This window comes from Pempheris klunzingeri, chromosome 13 (genome assembly GCF_042242105.1).
Source record: "Pempheris klunzingeri isolate RE-2024b chromosome 13, fPemKlu1.hap1, whole genome shotgun sequence".
Classification (NCBI taxonomy): domain Eukaryota; kingdom Metazoa; phylum Chordata; class Actinopteri; order Acropomatiformes; family Pempheridae; genus Pempheris; species Pempheris klunzingeri.
In genome coordinates this window covers 7,201,754-7,219,517 of record NC_092024.1, presented here as the reverse complement: position 1 = coordinate 7,219,517, position 17,764 = coordinate 7,201,754, and the positions used below count along the sequence as shown (strand labels likewise).

At 37.6% G+C, this 17,764-nt stretch overlaps 1 protein-coding gene across 3 annotated transcripts in view; it reads right to left on the bottom strand.

Moving 5' to 3' along the window:
* The window catches only part of adck1 (aarF domain containing kinase 1), a 72,762-nt gene that overhangs the window by 42,533 nt on the left and 12,465 nt on the right, over window positions 1-17,764 (bottom strand). For all 3 annotated transcript variants that reach the window (XM_070842368.1, XM_070842370.1, XM_070842369.1), the window contains exon 4: window positions 1,950-2,153. In XM_070842368.1, coding sequence (XP_070698469.1) covers window positions 1,950-2,153 — 204 coding nt within the window. The remainder of the gene's footprint in view (window positions 1-1,949; window positions 2,154-17,764) is intronic.

Below are 17,764 nucleotides of genomic sequence, written 5' to 3'. Positions count from 1 at the left end.
TGCAGTGATTGAGGACCAAGCAGCTTGCTAGCATTCTGAGTTCTGAGAAGTTTGGCCCAGCGATTTCTGATGAGATGTCAAAAATATTTTGACAGATTTTGACAGATTTCAGACACTGAGAAAAATGTAACATTTTTCAAAAAGAAGACCACTTGAGCAAATATTTGTTTAAAGTTTCATCAAATAGTTGGCAAAATGAAAATGTTGTGTTGTGTGTAAGACACTGAATGCAAAATCAGAAGAAGAAGAACAACAACAACAGGGCTCCATCACTGCTGCTTGCTTGGACACAAAAAAAGAAAAACTGCCACAGTCCATCTTGGTCCTTTGAAGTTAACGTAACAGATTTTTCTAATTTTGGAATAATGTTTTTTTTATGATACTTTTCATGTTACATGGCTATTTCTGTATCTTCAGTATCTCCTGTGTATGCCTCTTTGATTATACATACATTATTGTGCCATCATATGAAAATATAACATTGCCACAAAACAATATCTTTAAGTAAAGATATTGTGTTTTACATGTCTGTAATTTTCAAGGCCCACAATGGCTAATATATTCAGATATTAAATGGATCGATTCCTTGATATAAACCGAAAATCCCTGATAGTTGACAAATGCATTTCATCTCCTCGTGTATGTCAGCATATCACCCAACCGTAACTTTGTTACATAACAGATTTTGACACAGTCGGCCTAGACTGGGTCTGTGTCATGTGAGAAGCAAAATGTTAAATGCTCCTGGATTTACTGATCTACTCAACTAAGTATATCAAAGCTATTCTTTTAAAACACTCTCAAACACAAACGTACACAACACTGGGGAGTGTCTGGCAGAGGGAGAAGACCAATGTACTGTATCTGAGAATAACAGAACAATTGCTTTGCCTCCAGCAGCCTCTAAAAGGCTGTCATAACAACTCATTTGAGAGCAAACTCTGCGCTCTGTACTAAAAGCAGCATTAACAGCTGCATCAGGAGTATGGCTTGGTTATGAAATGAAATGAGGACAGAATGTCAGACACATCCACTTCTGCTTTATTTGCCCCTTTTTTTTCTGCTTCCTGCAAAGCGCACATGCAGAGACAAACACATCCTCTTAACTTCAGAGAGTGATCTGAGATTGCCATAAACCACACTCTAAATCAAACAATCAACCTATAAACCCAAATAAATTCAAAGGTACATTTGTTAAATAAATACCGAATAGAAAGAATGTGACATTACAGTGCATGTTTTGTCAGAGCCTTTAAAAGCATTTTTCTGATCACTAGGACATATTACATGTTATTTTCTTCTTACATGAAATTCTTAAAAAGTATTAAAAATAGCAGTTGCTGCTGCATGTGCTGAGTGAAATAAAACTCAGGTTTAAGTTGTCTCAAATGAGACATAAGTTGTCAATACTGCCATCAATACAATACCTGAGTTTCTGACAGAAGTTATAGCAAAATATTGTATCAACTTTTCTACAAAAACCATTTGTTATTTATTTAGTGAATTAGGCCTACCTTCTTTAAATATCCATATTCTTACACCATGCTAAAGCAAACTGTGAAGTACATGATCAGTTTTCTAACCTAAATATGCTTATTTTTAATCAAAGAAAGCAGATTCTTCTAGGATACATTTCAGGCAGTGTGTTCTTTAGCAACAGTTGAGACATGATCCACAACACTAAATCATTTCACTCCAACCAAAAACATCCCATCAGGATGTTTTGAAATATGATGCTACAAAATGTGTTGTCCTGCATTCTGGGTCCAAACCTTTCATATTCCCTATCTGTAATGTACTGAAGAGCAAGACACTTTCTTTAAGTAAAGCGTTTTGTTCATCTGTGTCTAAGTGATCTACGAGTGTAATTATTGAAGGCTCACCACTGGGCCACTCACCACCTGAATAATAATGAAATCTGAGGGTTTTTAGGTCAGTGACTGACTTACCTCTTTGCCAAGGTCTTCTCTGATGACCTGGCGGACCTCCTCCATGCTGCTCTGAGGAGCTTGGCTGTGGAGCACCTTCAGTGTGGATGTGTACTCCTCAGGCAGTAGATAGTCCAGAGCACCAAGGTGTTGGCCCACCTTGATGAAAGTACCCCGATTAGCACAGCACAAATCTCGAAGACGCTCCGCTGACCGCAGATGCACCTAAGAGTGAGAGAACAATCAAATAAAAATTCAGAAACAGAATACAAAGTGTCAGAGACAGCAAGGAAAGGCTGTGATAGTGATTACAATTAAAAGGATTCATTCTGGTGGAAGCACAAGCACACTAAGCAAATGTCAAGGCATTCTGAGCTGGGATATCTGATGTGGAATGTGGATATTCTGACCCAAGAATGGAGCCAAACTGTCTATGCAGGGGCTCATCCTCTTTTAGACCACGAATACACTCAGGACATTTCACTGCAATGAGCCGACTGATTTGAACAACAAGCTTAAAACGACTTGCTATCACACACACTTCCAAAGCAGTAGATATTCGTTGTACATTTTGGAAAAGATGGGGGGAGAAAGTCAGGGATGGATATGCATACGACAACCTGGAGACAGGGTTCATACTTCTCAGCAAAGATTTAATGCTGGTTTCTCTTTTCTAATACAGCACTGTTTTTTCCTGAACATTAACCAAATTATTTGCCGTAGCTGAACCAGACCTTTAACTCAGATCAGTAAGCACTCAGGATTGGTTGGAAAGCTAAAACTCATATAGGTTGCTTTGAAAGGCATTCACAACGGACCTGTTGTCAAAGGCATCAAGACTCATCCTCAAAAGAAAGATTATATGAAGAAAGATCATAAATATCCACAAAAAGTTAGGTCCAATAGTTAGTAGCAAACTCAGCCTTACTAGCCTTAGATAGTAGTCTACTCAGTTACTAACCAAGCTATTAGCCGTCAGTTTACCAGGTCATAGACCAAAATACAAATTAATATTCATTTCACTCATTCATTTATGTAAACTGACTTTGGTCTTAAATTGTGCAGAAATAAATTCGGATCTGACCATCTTCACACTTCTCTGTAGGCCTTCCACATTCAAGTCTTCTTCCATGCATAGTTTTGTTTCGTGTCAATTCATCTCCATTCCCCAATCCCAATTTGATGTGAAGGATGTGAATCTGTGGACCTGGCTTTGTGCACTGGGGTATTGTTGAAAGATGAAAGGGACCACTATTGTCTAAAATGTATTTTTATGCGAGGCCATTAAATAAGGAGTCAGTAAGAAAAAAATCAACAAGGGGAAAAATAAGAAATAAAGAAATAGAATAATTATAGAAAAATAGATTTATTATTCAAAGATTCAAAGTATTTATTGTCACATGTACATTAGGGAAACATGTTCCCATGCACAATGAAATTCTTTTATTGCTGTCTGCAATGAATGCTTAACAAATCGAGTATAAATAGTGAAAAAAGACAAAATAAATAAAAGGCAATATGGGCAATTTAGAAGGACATTTAAACTGTGCAAAATGAATAGTGCAAAAAAGTGTGCAATTACACAACTTAGGGATGTGTAACATCTGAGGTAGTCCGTGGAGTTCTAGACTCCTGTTATCTGTTTAGGATAAAACATTCAAGTTTTATAGGTAACATTATATTTCATGGATAACAAAATGTGTGTATATATATATATATATATATATATATATACACACGCACATACATATATATATATTCAATTCAATTCAATTTTCAATTCAATTTTATTTGTATAGCTCAATATCACAACAGAGTGTCTCATAGTGCTTTACAAAGTTCACTGAAATAAACAAGTGTAAGCGAACAAACAATCTAATGTGTAATGTGTGTGTGTGTGTATGTATATATATATATATATATATATATATATATATATATACACACACATACATATATATACATACATACATATATACACACATACATATACACACATACATATATATATATATACACACACACACACACACATATATATATATATATACATACACACACACATACATATATACATATACATATATATATACATGCATGCATATATATATATATATATATATATATACACATACATACATACATACATACATACATACATACATACATACATACATACATACATACATACATACATACATACATACATACATACATACATACATACATACATACATACATACATACATACATACATACATACATATATATATATATACATACATATATATATATATACATATATATATATATATATATATATATATATATATACACACACACACACATACATACATACATACATATATATATACACATATATATATGGGAGAGAGAGAGAGAAAATGAGCAATAACAGCAGAGTTACATAATAAAATGAGAGACTATTTTGATTAAGGGCCTTGAATGGTGTCAGTGGGGTTTGTGTGTGTGTGTGTGTGTGTGGGGTGGTCCGTCCCATCTGTCCCATTTGAACCAGCTGGAAGTGATAATACTTATAGAGAGCTCCTCTCCTGAGACCAGTGCAAATAAAAAGCCGTGAAATTAGCTCCCCTTAACCTCTGTAACCCCCACAATACACACCATGAATACAGACCAGCACACACGCACACACACTCACACTTTCCCCTAGGAGCATTTGACATGAGTGTCATCTGGGCAATTATGACAAAGCAATGACAGAAACAAGTCGCCAGAGATTACCAGATGAGCCTTTGAGCTTGAAAAGGCAGTAGGAACCCGTTTTATATATATAAAAAATCATCATTATGCCATCAGTGCCACCCACTCTTCTCTGAACATATGGAAGACTAAAGGAAAAGGTTTAACACATAATTGGTAACATAAAAAACAAATAAATCCACAGGTAGCTATTATTTATACAAAATAGATTTTCAGGTTCAATCTTGAATTCCTGAGCTACTTTATTTAGCTTTTAAATCAAAACAACAAATGTTTCTATTTTAAACTGGGCCAATCCTAAAGCCCTGAGTTTAATAATTGTGATCGAGTATTAATGTCAACTTTAAAATCACAAAGCAGGAAATAAACTAATTGTAAATAATCGTACACTGTATTGCTAAACAGTGCTCTGCAGTTAAAAGGAAAAAAAAAACATGTAGACTTCATAAGATACAGCACACTCATTCCTTCTGTCTGAACAGATCTGATCAACTGAATAAAATCTGTTCTTTAATAATAGAGATTCATTTGAAATGTTTTCCTGTGGTCCTAATCTTCTTTTGTAAAACACAAATGCAGCGCTGATGGTCCTTTTATTCAAAGTGTATTCCCTGATATTGAACAGGAAGCAGACTAAGAATGAAAATGCATAAATTGAAATCTCATCGGTGGTCAGTGTTTCTGTGGAATCATAACATGATCATATTTCTGTTTGTTGTGCAAATTAATAGTTCAAAGCAAATTGTTGTAAAAACCAGTTGTTAATAGTTGTCTTTTTTTTTTAATGAATACAGAAGTAATAATAATACTGTAAAATCAATATAACTATTCTTGTTTTGATTTGAATGATAAGGAGTGAAATTCCTCCAGTAAAAAGTGTTTTATTCTTTAGTTTGAAATGGAACAAATGCTTTGTTTTTATTTTTTTACATTTCTTTGGACTCTTAGTCTCAGGTTTAGGCTTCCTCACTCTTCTGTCATGCAAATGAAGGGCATGTTTGAGTACTGGTTTGTTTTCAAATTAAAGCAATGACAAAAAAACTTATCACTAATTATGTCTTTACAGTTTCACATAGCTTCTAATCGCCTCAGTGTGATCAGTTCATTCAAAGAGCCAGATCACCTCAAGTCACGTCACTGCTATTGATGTCAGAATGTGTTTGGAAGCTGATCAGAATGAAAATCTGGCATCAGTTTGCCTACAGCTCGTAACCTAATCATCAGATTCATCATCTCTCCTCTCCTCTCCTCTCCTCTCCTCAGTATGCTTTGTCCAATAGAGGCAAGCTCTCAGCTAGAAGATGACATCACCATGGCAATTCTGCTCACTGACTGCCTGAGGGGTATACTGCTCTGGGATAGGCTGATGCTGGCCTCCTCCCACCATCTCCACACATGCACCATCCAATCAAACGGACCGTTAGCGAATTAGACACATGGGTTAATTTGTGGGAAAACACAGAGACACAGGAGCTCAGTGCAGAATGCCTCTGGGTATCTCTACACTCATCCTCTTCACACAGTTGGCAAGGACAGTAAATAGGAGGGTGGATGTGTGTATATATGAGTGAGTGAGTGTGTTTTGGAGGGTGCTATGTAATGGATGAGAGAGGGTGAGAAAATAATGGAACGAAGGCTAGAAAGAAGAGAACAATAGATAAAGCAAGGAGGAAGTGGGGTAAAGGAAAAGCAAATGAGGTAAGGAGTGATGGAAGGAAAAAAGAAGAGACCGAGGGAAAGAAGGAGCCTTGAAATGCTTTGATGGGAAAAATGTAACTGGATCAACTTTTCACCTGCAGCAGTTTCTTCTTTTAATGTTAGAACACCTTTTCAATTAAGCCTGTCTATTGCATGACTGTGTGAAAGAAGTCGATTGACAAATATAACCAACGAGGCCAGCAGTTCAGTACCAGGCCTCATCACATGTGCAGGCCTCCATAGGGGCAGGAGCCTTTCATTTACTTTTATTTAAAGTAGCAATGGGTGATCACAGAGAAGTTAGCACAACTGTAAGCCAACATTGTATTTTCAGAAGTTCAGGAGACCTTGTAACCATCAAACTTCTTAACTTCCCACTCCCACAGTGGGGACACGGAGGCTGCTGAAGTCTTAATGGACTTTTGTAACTTCTGACAATGTGCAACACTTTTAACTTGAACTTCTAATTACATCCATTTGGACATCTTACAGCAATTTGAACACTATATACATGCACATGCTTAAAGAAGATAAGATCTATCTATCTATCTATGCCAGATTCTAATAGTTTGTTGGCTAAATATCTGACACCCTGTGTGTCATCACATGTGGTGTTTTTATTTATCCAGTGCAGTGCCTATATGTTGGAGAGTGCCGCAAGAGAATTAACAAGTTACTTTAGTATGCCTCACTTCATCCAAACAGAGTGGTGCTAAGAGAGTGGCTTTGCAGCTCCTGAGGGCAGAAAAGACAACAGCGTTTTAGAGTCTGAGGCTGGCGTGAGGTCAGAGGAAACTACATGTCTATCGCAGCAACCACACATAGAAGCTGCAGCCAAACCACGTGGGAGAGTGAGACACTTCAGATCTGCCGCATCTATCCACTTCTATTGGCCACATCACACCAGGGTCAGCCCTCTTTCCGTCTACACAGATGAATGTACGTGTGAGACAAAAGTTTTATTGTCTTCACAGCTCTAACACAAGCTGTTCTCTCACTCACACAAATCCATTGCTCTCTCAACCACATAGATTATTCAGGTTGAACTGGTCAGGGATCAGTTGTAGCAGCTCAGTGCGCCTTATATTCAATTGTATGTGCTGAATTGAAGTTGTTATCCTTTGTTGCTTTAATAAGACAAAAAAGCTGACCAATCAATTGTTTTGATTTTTTTTCTGAGGTCATGCTTTGGGTCTCCATGTTTGGCAACAGAAGGAAAGCACAAGTATGTTGGTTTCATTACTTCTCACACTTTCAAATTATACATGCAGCTCTTATGCCATCAGGTTTAGAGGCCAAGGCCAAGGCTGATATCTGAATGAACTTGAAACAGTGCGGTGCATTATCACTAAGTTCTTTTGAAAAAGTTCTATCGTTTGATGAAGACTGTTTCAAAGCAGTGCTTAGATTCTCCTTCATGTTGTTTTTTTTTGTTTGTTCTCAATCTCTTTAAGTATGTAGTTAAAGCTTCAGCCCAAGGACCATTTCCCTGTAGTGCAGGTTGGTAGACAGCCTTCTGAGGCTATTAAACTACAGTTGGCACATTTTTTACAAGTATTTATTTATCCATCATTTTTTGTGATATTAATTGTACAACACACTTGGAGTGTAATGGGTTGATAAAAAATATTTTATACAATATCCTATTCTCAATTCAGCATCATGTTAGAAACCCTATACATAAGCAGACATCTAAAGTCATAATGTCACCTCACCAGAATATGAGATAATACAATATGAGCTGTGTCTTTCTTAACATACTTGATATTCCACATTTACAACAATAGACAAATAATTATGTGTTATTGTAAAGCAGGAGTCAAAGGTGTGAGTGTGCTGTGTGCAGCTGGACAGCAGAAAGCACTGTTCTATACTGGGAGCCCAGCTGCAGTAATTGATTTCTGCTGCCACACCATGGCTAAATGACTGGGATTAGTGGACTATGAACAAGGCCTATTTATTATTGGGATGCTCATGATTAGCTCGTTACTCAGCTCACTGAGGCTCATCTAGCAGCTTGTCACAGGAGAGAGAGAGAATTGTGTGTGGATGTGTTAAGATTTAAGCCTTTGTATAGTCAATAGACTTCGTCTACAAGTATTATAGCAGTGAAGCCTGAGGAGTTAGCAAAGCTATTCACAAGAAATCCTCCAGCATATAATACAATGATGCAGAATGTATAGTATTTAAATACGCTGCGGCTAAGCTTGGGCCCTTCTATTAAAATGTAAATATAAAACTGTCATTTGTTTTAACACAGCCCAACAGCAATACAACAAACTGGGGAAAATACAAGCGACTTGTTATCTGTTACAGCTACAGTGTAGACGTAACCTCTCACTGAGCTTCTATCATAGTGCAGTTTTCTCTCACTATGATATGAGAGAAAGAGCGAAAATATGGGATTTAATATTCAATATGGAAAAAAAATGAAGAAGGGACAAGAGATGGTGATGGGGCGTGTGATTTTTCACTAGGAGCCAGTTAATTTCACGCTCTGTATTTTATTGTCATGCTTCAGTAATTGTGCCTCAGTGCCACATGAACAGCAGAAAGACTCTCTGCCACAAGCCAGTGAATACTCAGGATCAGTAGGGATCAGCAGAGCTACTGTTCACACAAGTACAAATTACACACACACACACACACACACACACACAGAACTAGTGAACTTTTTTTTTTTAACATTTTGTCAATTTGGCTGCTAAAAAGCAAGTGGCATTAAATCACAGGAGAAGTTCAACATAAAATCTGTATATTCTCTTTCAAAGACATTTCTCCACATATTAGTTCTGTACATATTAAATACTAATGAACATAATTATGTAAGAAATACACAGATCCAGCTTTTTCTCTCAGAATACATATTCATATATCTTAACGTTAGTGTACTTGAAGTTGCAGTGTAGCACTCCAATACCAGTTATCTTTGTCAAAAATGTTAAATCTACATGATGCTACCTCATCATTATCTAATAGCAATACCACAATATTAAATATACCTCAGTACAAAATTCTTTCTCCGAAAACACGTTAAACACAAATATTAACCTTCAGTCAACTTCAAACAAGTAGGTAATGATTCACAATAACTAATTTAAGGCGAGTCAACATGAATCTCACAGAAAATGAATTTATCAAAATAGCACAAGCCATTTTACCAGACGTAACTTTTTAATTGAACTGTCACAGATAAGTTGTGTGAGGAGCAAGTTACCAAATGTGTACACATAATCAATAAATTATGGTCTAATTAGTAACTATCTATAAAACACTACGTGCAATGTGGAAACATAGTAGAACACAATGTTAAACACAATGACACTACTCACAATGGTGTCACACATAAAAGGATACACATAAAATGACATTTATGTTGAGAGTGTGTTGCCATGTTGCATTCTGGGAGGTTTCTCTTAACATCTGCCTTGGGGGGGCTGCAATATAAACTACGTCATTGTTGTTAAGCAAAGGTCTATTAAAGCACCAGTCTCCCTAAAGACAGCAGTTTATGGTGTCGTATTGTTTTTGAGATGACAATGGTTCCAGTTCCAGTTTGATGGGTGTGATCAGGTGTTTTGAACTCTTGATGGTGGAAACAATGGTTAGCCGCTGCTCTGCACTTCACACTACATGGACCAGGCGTGCGCTGGCAAGCGGTACTGCTCATACCAATTTCAATTCCAATCTTTTCTCTTTCAGTTCAGGGTTTGGCCCTTAAGGCCACATTTTATTTTCATTGTGAAAATGTAATATCATTGTCCTGAATACTCAAGTATCAAAGATGACAAAGTACCAAACTGACCTCATGGTGGTGATATAATAACAACTTTCAGGATTTTTCTGCTCAAGCTAGAAGCAAAATATTTTTCCTGAACTGCCTATTCACATGGTCAGCATGGGGAAGTTTGTATTTTTTGAAATGCAAGCCTACCTATTCTGACCATCTGCTTTTCTGTCATTTTAAATGATATTTGTATAATGCAATGATAACATTAATTATTATTATTACTATTTTGTTTAGTAGTCGTAGTAGTAGTAGCAGTGGTGAGGTGTTATTATTAGTACATTTTTAGTTCAAAATGTAATTTAATCACAAAATTTCAGACATTCAGACAATTTCAGAAGTCTGGACCGAGCTGCTCAAAGATTATTGAATCATATTTTGAACTCTGTTCCATTTTGCACGTATACATTTTGAAGTTCTGCCATTACAGTCCATTTTAAATAAATCTCATGGCTCAAAATTGATTTAGGCCATGATAAACAAATTTGGTGCACATGTTCATGTTCTAGCTCTGAGCTTCATAGCACAGTAATTCTGTCTCTTGGGGGTGCAAAGGATCAAAAACTGATCAACGAAGGCAATGGCTTATAAGCATTGGTTCTCCACCAAAATGGTTGGGACTGGCTGGGATGGTTCTTTAGCGTTTGAACAAAAGGTCTCCTTTTCTGAGCTCAGCTTCCCAGACGCCTTAGGTTTCACACGTATGTGCTAAATCGCTCCCCTGGACCCAGCTGTCAGGCCACCCTTGGTCAATGTGAGGCACATGACCCCTTACAACCTCAGCCTAGCGCTCTCTTCTGCACTCCTCTCTCCTGGACCCTGCTGTGGGTCTAGACTGGCTGGTCTTCACCCCTTGTCCTGGGCTGAGGAGGCCTCAAACTGCCAGCACTCTGCCTTAGTCTTTTAATGTTATTCATCAAGTTTGATCATTTGAATGTGTTATTAGTTTACTGTGTAGCCACACCGCTAAGTTGACCCTGACACAGGGTCTTACATGCAAAATAACCCCCCTATTTTAACCTGGCACCTTAATCCTACACACTCACATATACATCTACACAAATTGGCCTGAACCTAGAGACAGAGCTAACAGACACATGTGTCTCCAGCACGTGGGCCTGGGCCAGACACAGCACAAACTTTGGTGAATATCTATAGTTTAACTGCAGTACTTCTCATATGCCTTTGCTTTACTTATAATTGAGCTTGTGAAAACAAATGACACCTCAGCAAAAGCCCTGTGAATCACAAGGTCCGGCTATCGAATCCAGTGTGACTGTCTGTCTTTGTAGTAAAGACATAAAATGCCCCAAACGTTGTTCACATTTTCCAGATTCATAATGACATGATCATCAGCACAATAGTTCATAATGATTTAGTTTTACAGGTTGTTAGTAAAGTACTGCACCGAAGTCAAGCGTGAATAAACTGATTGTATTCATTGCAAACAGAATTCAGTCAATGTTTAAATTTCCATTGATGTTAAAGTTTCCTATTTTTCTTTTGTGCATCTGTGCCTGTTCATCGATTCCAGACTTGATTGACATATTAACATATGACCTGAGCTAACCTGTAATTAAATACAGGCTCATAGCTCTTTTGCTCTCTGTCGGTTTGAGTTCATTTTAGCACATCATCAAAATCAATTCAAGCATGGAGCAAAGAAGTGGAGCCTAACTGGAACAAGTTATTCTTATTCTAAAGTTCTACAGCTGTCTCATGGGGATGAGGCAGTAACATTCAAACACTAATGGCGCTTTTCCATTACACAGTTTTAGCGCTACTTGCCTTGACTCGCCTCGCCTTCGATCGTTTTCCATTACAATTGAGTACCACCTCAACGTGGGTGGGGTCGTCATAGCAAGGCAGCCCAAAACTCCAGTGGCGTAATTTGTATGCGACACAAACACAACTAAGGACATGGAGTGTTTGGTTTGCGTGTAGCCGTTTACCTCGTTCACAGAAATAATAAAAACGCCCGGTCACTGTTTCCAGGGTTTTAAAAACGGTGGGTTTGATTCTTGTGAACGAGTCGCTTTCATGACTCATCCAGTGACGTCACTCCCTGGCCAATCAGTGGCCTGCAGTATGTTGACGTCACATTTTCGACTCAACTCAGCTTGCTTGGAACCCTGGCCGAGTAGGTACTAAAAAAGTACCAGGTATCAGGTACTATCACCTGATGGAAAACCAAAAAGACAGAGCCGAGCCAAGCCGAGTAGGTGCTGGTGGAAAAGCGCCATAAGTCTTCACTTACCTTGAAGACCAACAACCCAAAGATATTTAGTTTACAATGACATGAAAAAAAGCAAAACAAATCCTCACATCTGAAGTTGGAGACAGCCAATGTCTGGTAATCACACTTGAAAACTAACTCAAACCTTTCATTGTTTAGCAAGATTGATTTAAATAAATTCTCAGTACTGCAACAAGTAACACGTGACTATTGTCTTGGACATTGCTGAAGCTGCGGTGCCTCACATCTTTAATCAGATCAGACAGTCAGAAATGTTCTTGCTTTTTTGTCCTCTACAGCACATACGTTGACCTAGTTTTTATCATGAAAAGCCTTAACAAATGTAATTCTGGTGATTCTAATTCAATTTCTAATTAGCCAAAAAGCAATAAAATGAACTCATTTACAATTTATTTTTAATAATATCCTATTAATGAAGAGAAGATGATGATAACGGATAAGATTTTTGTGTCAATATATCATATATTAAATGTTAAATAATACATTTTCTGTGTCCCAGAAGCCATTGTCAATTTACCCATTAGAAAAAAATGGTGTGGTTTTCCCATATCATATGACCTGCTCCTTATGATGTCATTTCCTCCTGATGAAGACACTCAGAAGGCTGTAAGGTATGTTCTTTCTGCCTTTTCTTTAAAAAGTCTAATAAACTAATGTCATTCAAGGAAGACCTTAAGGCATGTCAACAGTGTTACTCCAATATCATTATTAAATGATGTATAATAGTATTTCACTTAATTACCACTGTAATAGTTTAAGAAAATCTTTCTCAAAAATGAAATGTGGTGTTTGGTTGGAGGCAGCCGTTTAGATTTCAGGCCTGAAAACAGCAATAATTTCAACTCTGTTACCCTAGAAACGTAACTTAGTTGACCGAGGATGACATAGTTGACACTTATATGTTCTTGTATTTTTCAAGAGTTAATTTTAAAGTTAATTTTAAAACAAGCTTTAAAAAATTATAATTTATAGTAAGTTATATGTTGTAATATGTAGTAAGTTATAAATCTTTTATGAGGGAAAAGATTTGCCCCCATAAAATGGAATCCTCATATAGTGAGAAACACTGAATTACTATATTCTAATGTTACAGAAGATATACACAGTTATTAATAATCTGTTATTAATATAATTCTCAATCATTTTCAGAAAAATGCCATGGTTGTCTGCTGCAGAAAAACAATGCCGCTACCGGGAGCGGAGAGATGCTGCCCTGCAAGAAGGGAGGCATAGCTGTTAAAAGGCCGGCTGAGAGCAAGGAAAAGTCCAAACTATAACTGAGATGACTCAAAGAGAGCAAAGAGCAAGAGGAAAGTTCTGGAGAACTGCCCAGCAAGCAAGCAGACATAGAAAGAAAGCAGTGGAACCACGTCCACAAATGTCACATTGTAAAAGACACATTTACCCCCAGCAGGTGACAGCGCGTCACGTAGAGATAAAGAGAAGAAATATGGGAGGGCATCTTTAAACCATAGTTTCTCTCTCTCTCTCTCTCTCTCTGTGTGTGTGTGAAGTAAAGCTAGTACGAGTTGGACTATGCAGTATTGCTAACAAACAAGCAGTATCATATGAACCTTTCCAGGTGAACTTAATGCGACCTTCTCTAAACTAAACTAAAAATTCACAACAGGTTTGATCTATGAATCGATATATAATCGATACATTTCCTGGTTCAGTTAGAATTGGTATTTAAACAGTCCTCCTCATCGTGCTGTTCACAGTGTGACATCACCAGACCTAGCAATTGATCAACAGCACCTCGCCATTGCAAGGCTTCAAACAGGAAGTCAAACTGTAGCATTAACTTTTTACATTTTCCATAAATTTCACCTGAAAGTCGAATATCCCTAACTTTTTGTGAGTAGTGTATATCTAGATAACACTGTTATGAATTGGCGCTATATAAATAAATAAAGATTGATTGAACTCTGTTACTTTAGCCAACTATGATACCACACAGTCAACTAAGTTACCATTATATAATATGTTCAAATATATATTTCATCGTTTCCTAAACCCTTAGTAAATAATTAGAATCTTTGTAGCTGTGAAGTATGCCATGCTGTGTATATTTTTCAGAGAAAATATGTAGACCATTGATTACATTCTGTGGAAATTATGGGATTGAAAGCAAAAAAAAAAAGTTTTCTTTGGTGATTGGCAATTAAAATGTGAAATGGTGATAAATGGACACATCTCCTTTTATTTAACAACTATCTGAAATCAATAATGTTTAAGCTGGGCAATTACTAAAAACACAACATTTTAGCACTTTTTAATTAGGGGAAAATAGATATATAGGCAAATATCAACCTTTTTTTCCCAAAAATTTGAAACTCAAAAAGTCCCAAAATTATATAATGACCCTCCACTTTAACAATCAGTTTTGTCTCATGCATACACCAGACTGATAATGAGCATTGTGGCATTACAAGTTTTTTCTCAGGGAGCTGGGTTGTGCAAATAGAGCAAGTAATGGTTTCAGAAATTAGATTTTAAGTCACTGAAGCTTAATACATTTCAATACAATACATTTCAGAACTGATGACAAAATGACATACAGAGCAGGAGCTATACCTGAGCACAGTCCTGTATTAAAAATGTCAAAATCATTTCATGTAGGGACTTATCACAATTACATGATCAGAATCAGCCTTATGGTCAATGTATGTGTACACATACATTGAATTTGCTACCTAAACATTTAACTAAACACATGCATGTAGACAATATATAGTGCATAGAAGGTATTTATCCTACATTTAGCACAACCCTTAAAATGCAAAAGAAAACCAGAAAAGACACTTTTCACTTTGTGAATTTATCCACATTTATCGTTTTAATACATTTTTAATTGATCATATAGTCACACATTTCCTCCTCTAATATTTTTCATGTATCATATTGATATGATAGTGATTCTAACTGTATGTCTTCTCTGAGGCCCCTCTGCTAAAAGAAGAAATTGTCTGCCATTTGCAGTCAAAGCTGAGCAGAGAAGAATGTTCAAATCTATCGCTCTGAGGAGCTGTGCCAGCTGCTTTTTGATTCCTTTGCCTTGGGTGGCACAGAGAAAACAGCAGTGACAGAGCAATGGAGTATTTATGCTGCTGCAGATCTGCTTGTCAGCGATGATCTAACTACAGCAGGCAGCTGGGAAGCAAATGTTAAACGTTTCCTCCTCTCCGTATCCCTCAAGGATTTTCCCACCTCAGCCTTGTTTGGCTGATAAGCTACTACCATGAGCTCATCAAGGTCGGCAGTTATCTAGCCCCACTCCAGTATTTGCATAGTGTGTCCCTCAAAAGAGCCGGTGCTCCAGGAGTGGTGGTGGCCACTTATCCGAGTACCTTCCCTTTTCCCTCTGCGATAACAGCAGTGCTAATATACCAAGGGATATACTGACATCTGCTGGTGGAAAGGTAAAATACCAGCAGAGTAAGTACTTTTGATACTACCAATGCTGCTGCTGCTGCTACTACTACTACTACTACTACTACTACTACTACTGCAACTATGTAGTAGTAGTAGCAGTAGAAGTAGTAGATGCTATAGTATAGTTACAGTCACTGTAGGAAATAAAGAAGGATTCAAAAGTGAGGTGTTGCAACAAATTGTAAACACAGGCTCTGACTGTGCCAGCACATTCATTTAGAACTAATTAGTAAGTGTTCATCACTTTTTAACACCCAACAGCCAATCAGAATCGAGAATTCACCCAGACCATGGTGTAATTGTATTTATTTAAATTTTTTTTACATTTATTATAATTGTTATCTTTCTTTATTCAGCAATGATTAAAACTGAAGTAAACTGAAAAATACATTTTCAGTTTAGACAAGTTGAGTTTTTTGTACTTTGGAGGTAATATAGCGAGATTAGAGAGATTATTTTTGCATTTAAGTGTACAGTTTCCAGGTAACAGACCAAACTCAGCAGCTTTGACCGTAGCATGCCTGGTTTAAGTCTGGCCTGGAGCCTTTGTTACATGTCAACCCCCTTTCAATCATCACGTTTACTGTCTGTGAAATGCGAATATTTGTACATCAGCTACACTCCAACTTCTACGACTAACGGTAAATATTTATATTTGTGTATTTTAACACATAAAAGTCATACAATGAATCTGACCCCGGTTTTTCCACTGCTCTCATGTACTTTCACTAAATAAACATACCGTATTTACCGGACTATAAGCCTGACTCCAAACCGGACTCCAAGAGAATAAAATGGTCTACAGTCATTGCAGAGGTTTTCTAAATTAGGGCATGATTTCTTCAACACTGTGACATCTGTACACCAACCTTCAGGAAGCACAAACCACCATCCCTCCCTTTCCCCATAAGCGATCCACTCAGAGGAGTTGGAAGCCAGGTGAAGTGTAATGGTAAATGGTAAATGGTCTGTATTTGTATAGCGCCTTTCTAGTTATTTCAACTACTCAAAGCGCTTTACATGACATCCTCATTCACCCATTCACACATCAATCATACAGGAGAAATGTAATTTGGAGGAGACTATTCTTTCATACTCATTCACACTCTGAAGCCATGCTTCAGGAGCAAGTTGGGGTTCAGTGTCTTGCTCAAGGACACTTCGACATGTTGACCCATAGGAGCTGGGGATCGAACCCCCGACCTTCTGATTGAGGGACGACCCACTCTACCACTGAGCCACAGCCACAGTGTCTGAAGCTAACCAAGCCAGGTATCTGTGAAGCACAGGGCAGCAAATCTGCTAACATCTGTGGTTGTTCTGTTAAGAAGCAGCAGTTCATCCACCTTGTTGGCATTTGAGAGATCATTGGCCAGATGGATGGACAGGAGTGCGTTTCAGTTTAATGAGCGCTCTATTGCACTTCCCTTGGTGTTGTCTCCTGGAAACCCAAAGCGAGCTGCGGCTCCTCCAACTAAAAGCTCTAGGGAAAAAAATTAGAAAAAAAAAGAAAAGAGACCAAATCTGAATATGATCCGGGGGGGGTCAGATCTGACTTAAAAAGACTCAAGGATAATTTTCCCCAAATAAAATGTGGTGGACTTTCAACAGTAGCAGCAGCCTGATGCTCCATTAACCAGAAAGTATCAGACATATTGAAATACAGTCCTGAGACTCATGGCAACAAACACCAGGCCTTACCCAGCCCCATTTAGATTAAATAAAATTTGTACCCATCCTTACTCAGATGCTATGTTGGATCTCAGCTATTAGGATCCCAGTGAGTCTGAGCAACCATCCATCCATTCATTTTCTGCCACTTAACTGGGGCCAGGTCCTGATGGCAGCAGGCTAGGCAAGGTAGTCCAGATGTTTCTCTCTTAGATGCCCTAACTGGCTCTGTCAATGTGACAGAGA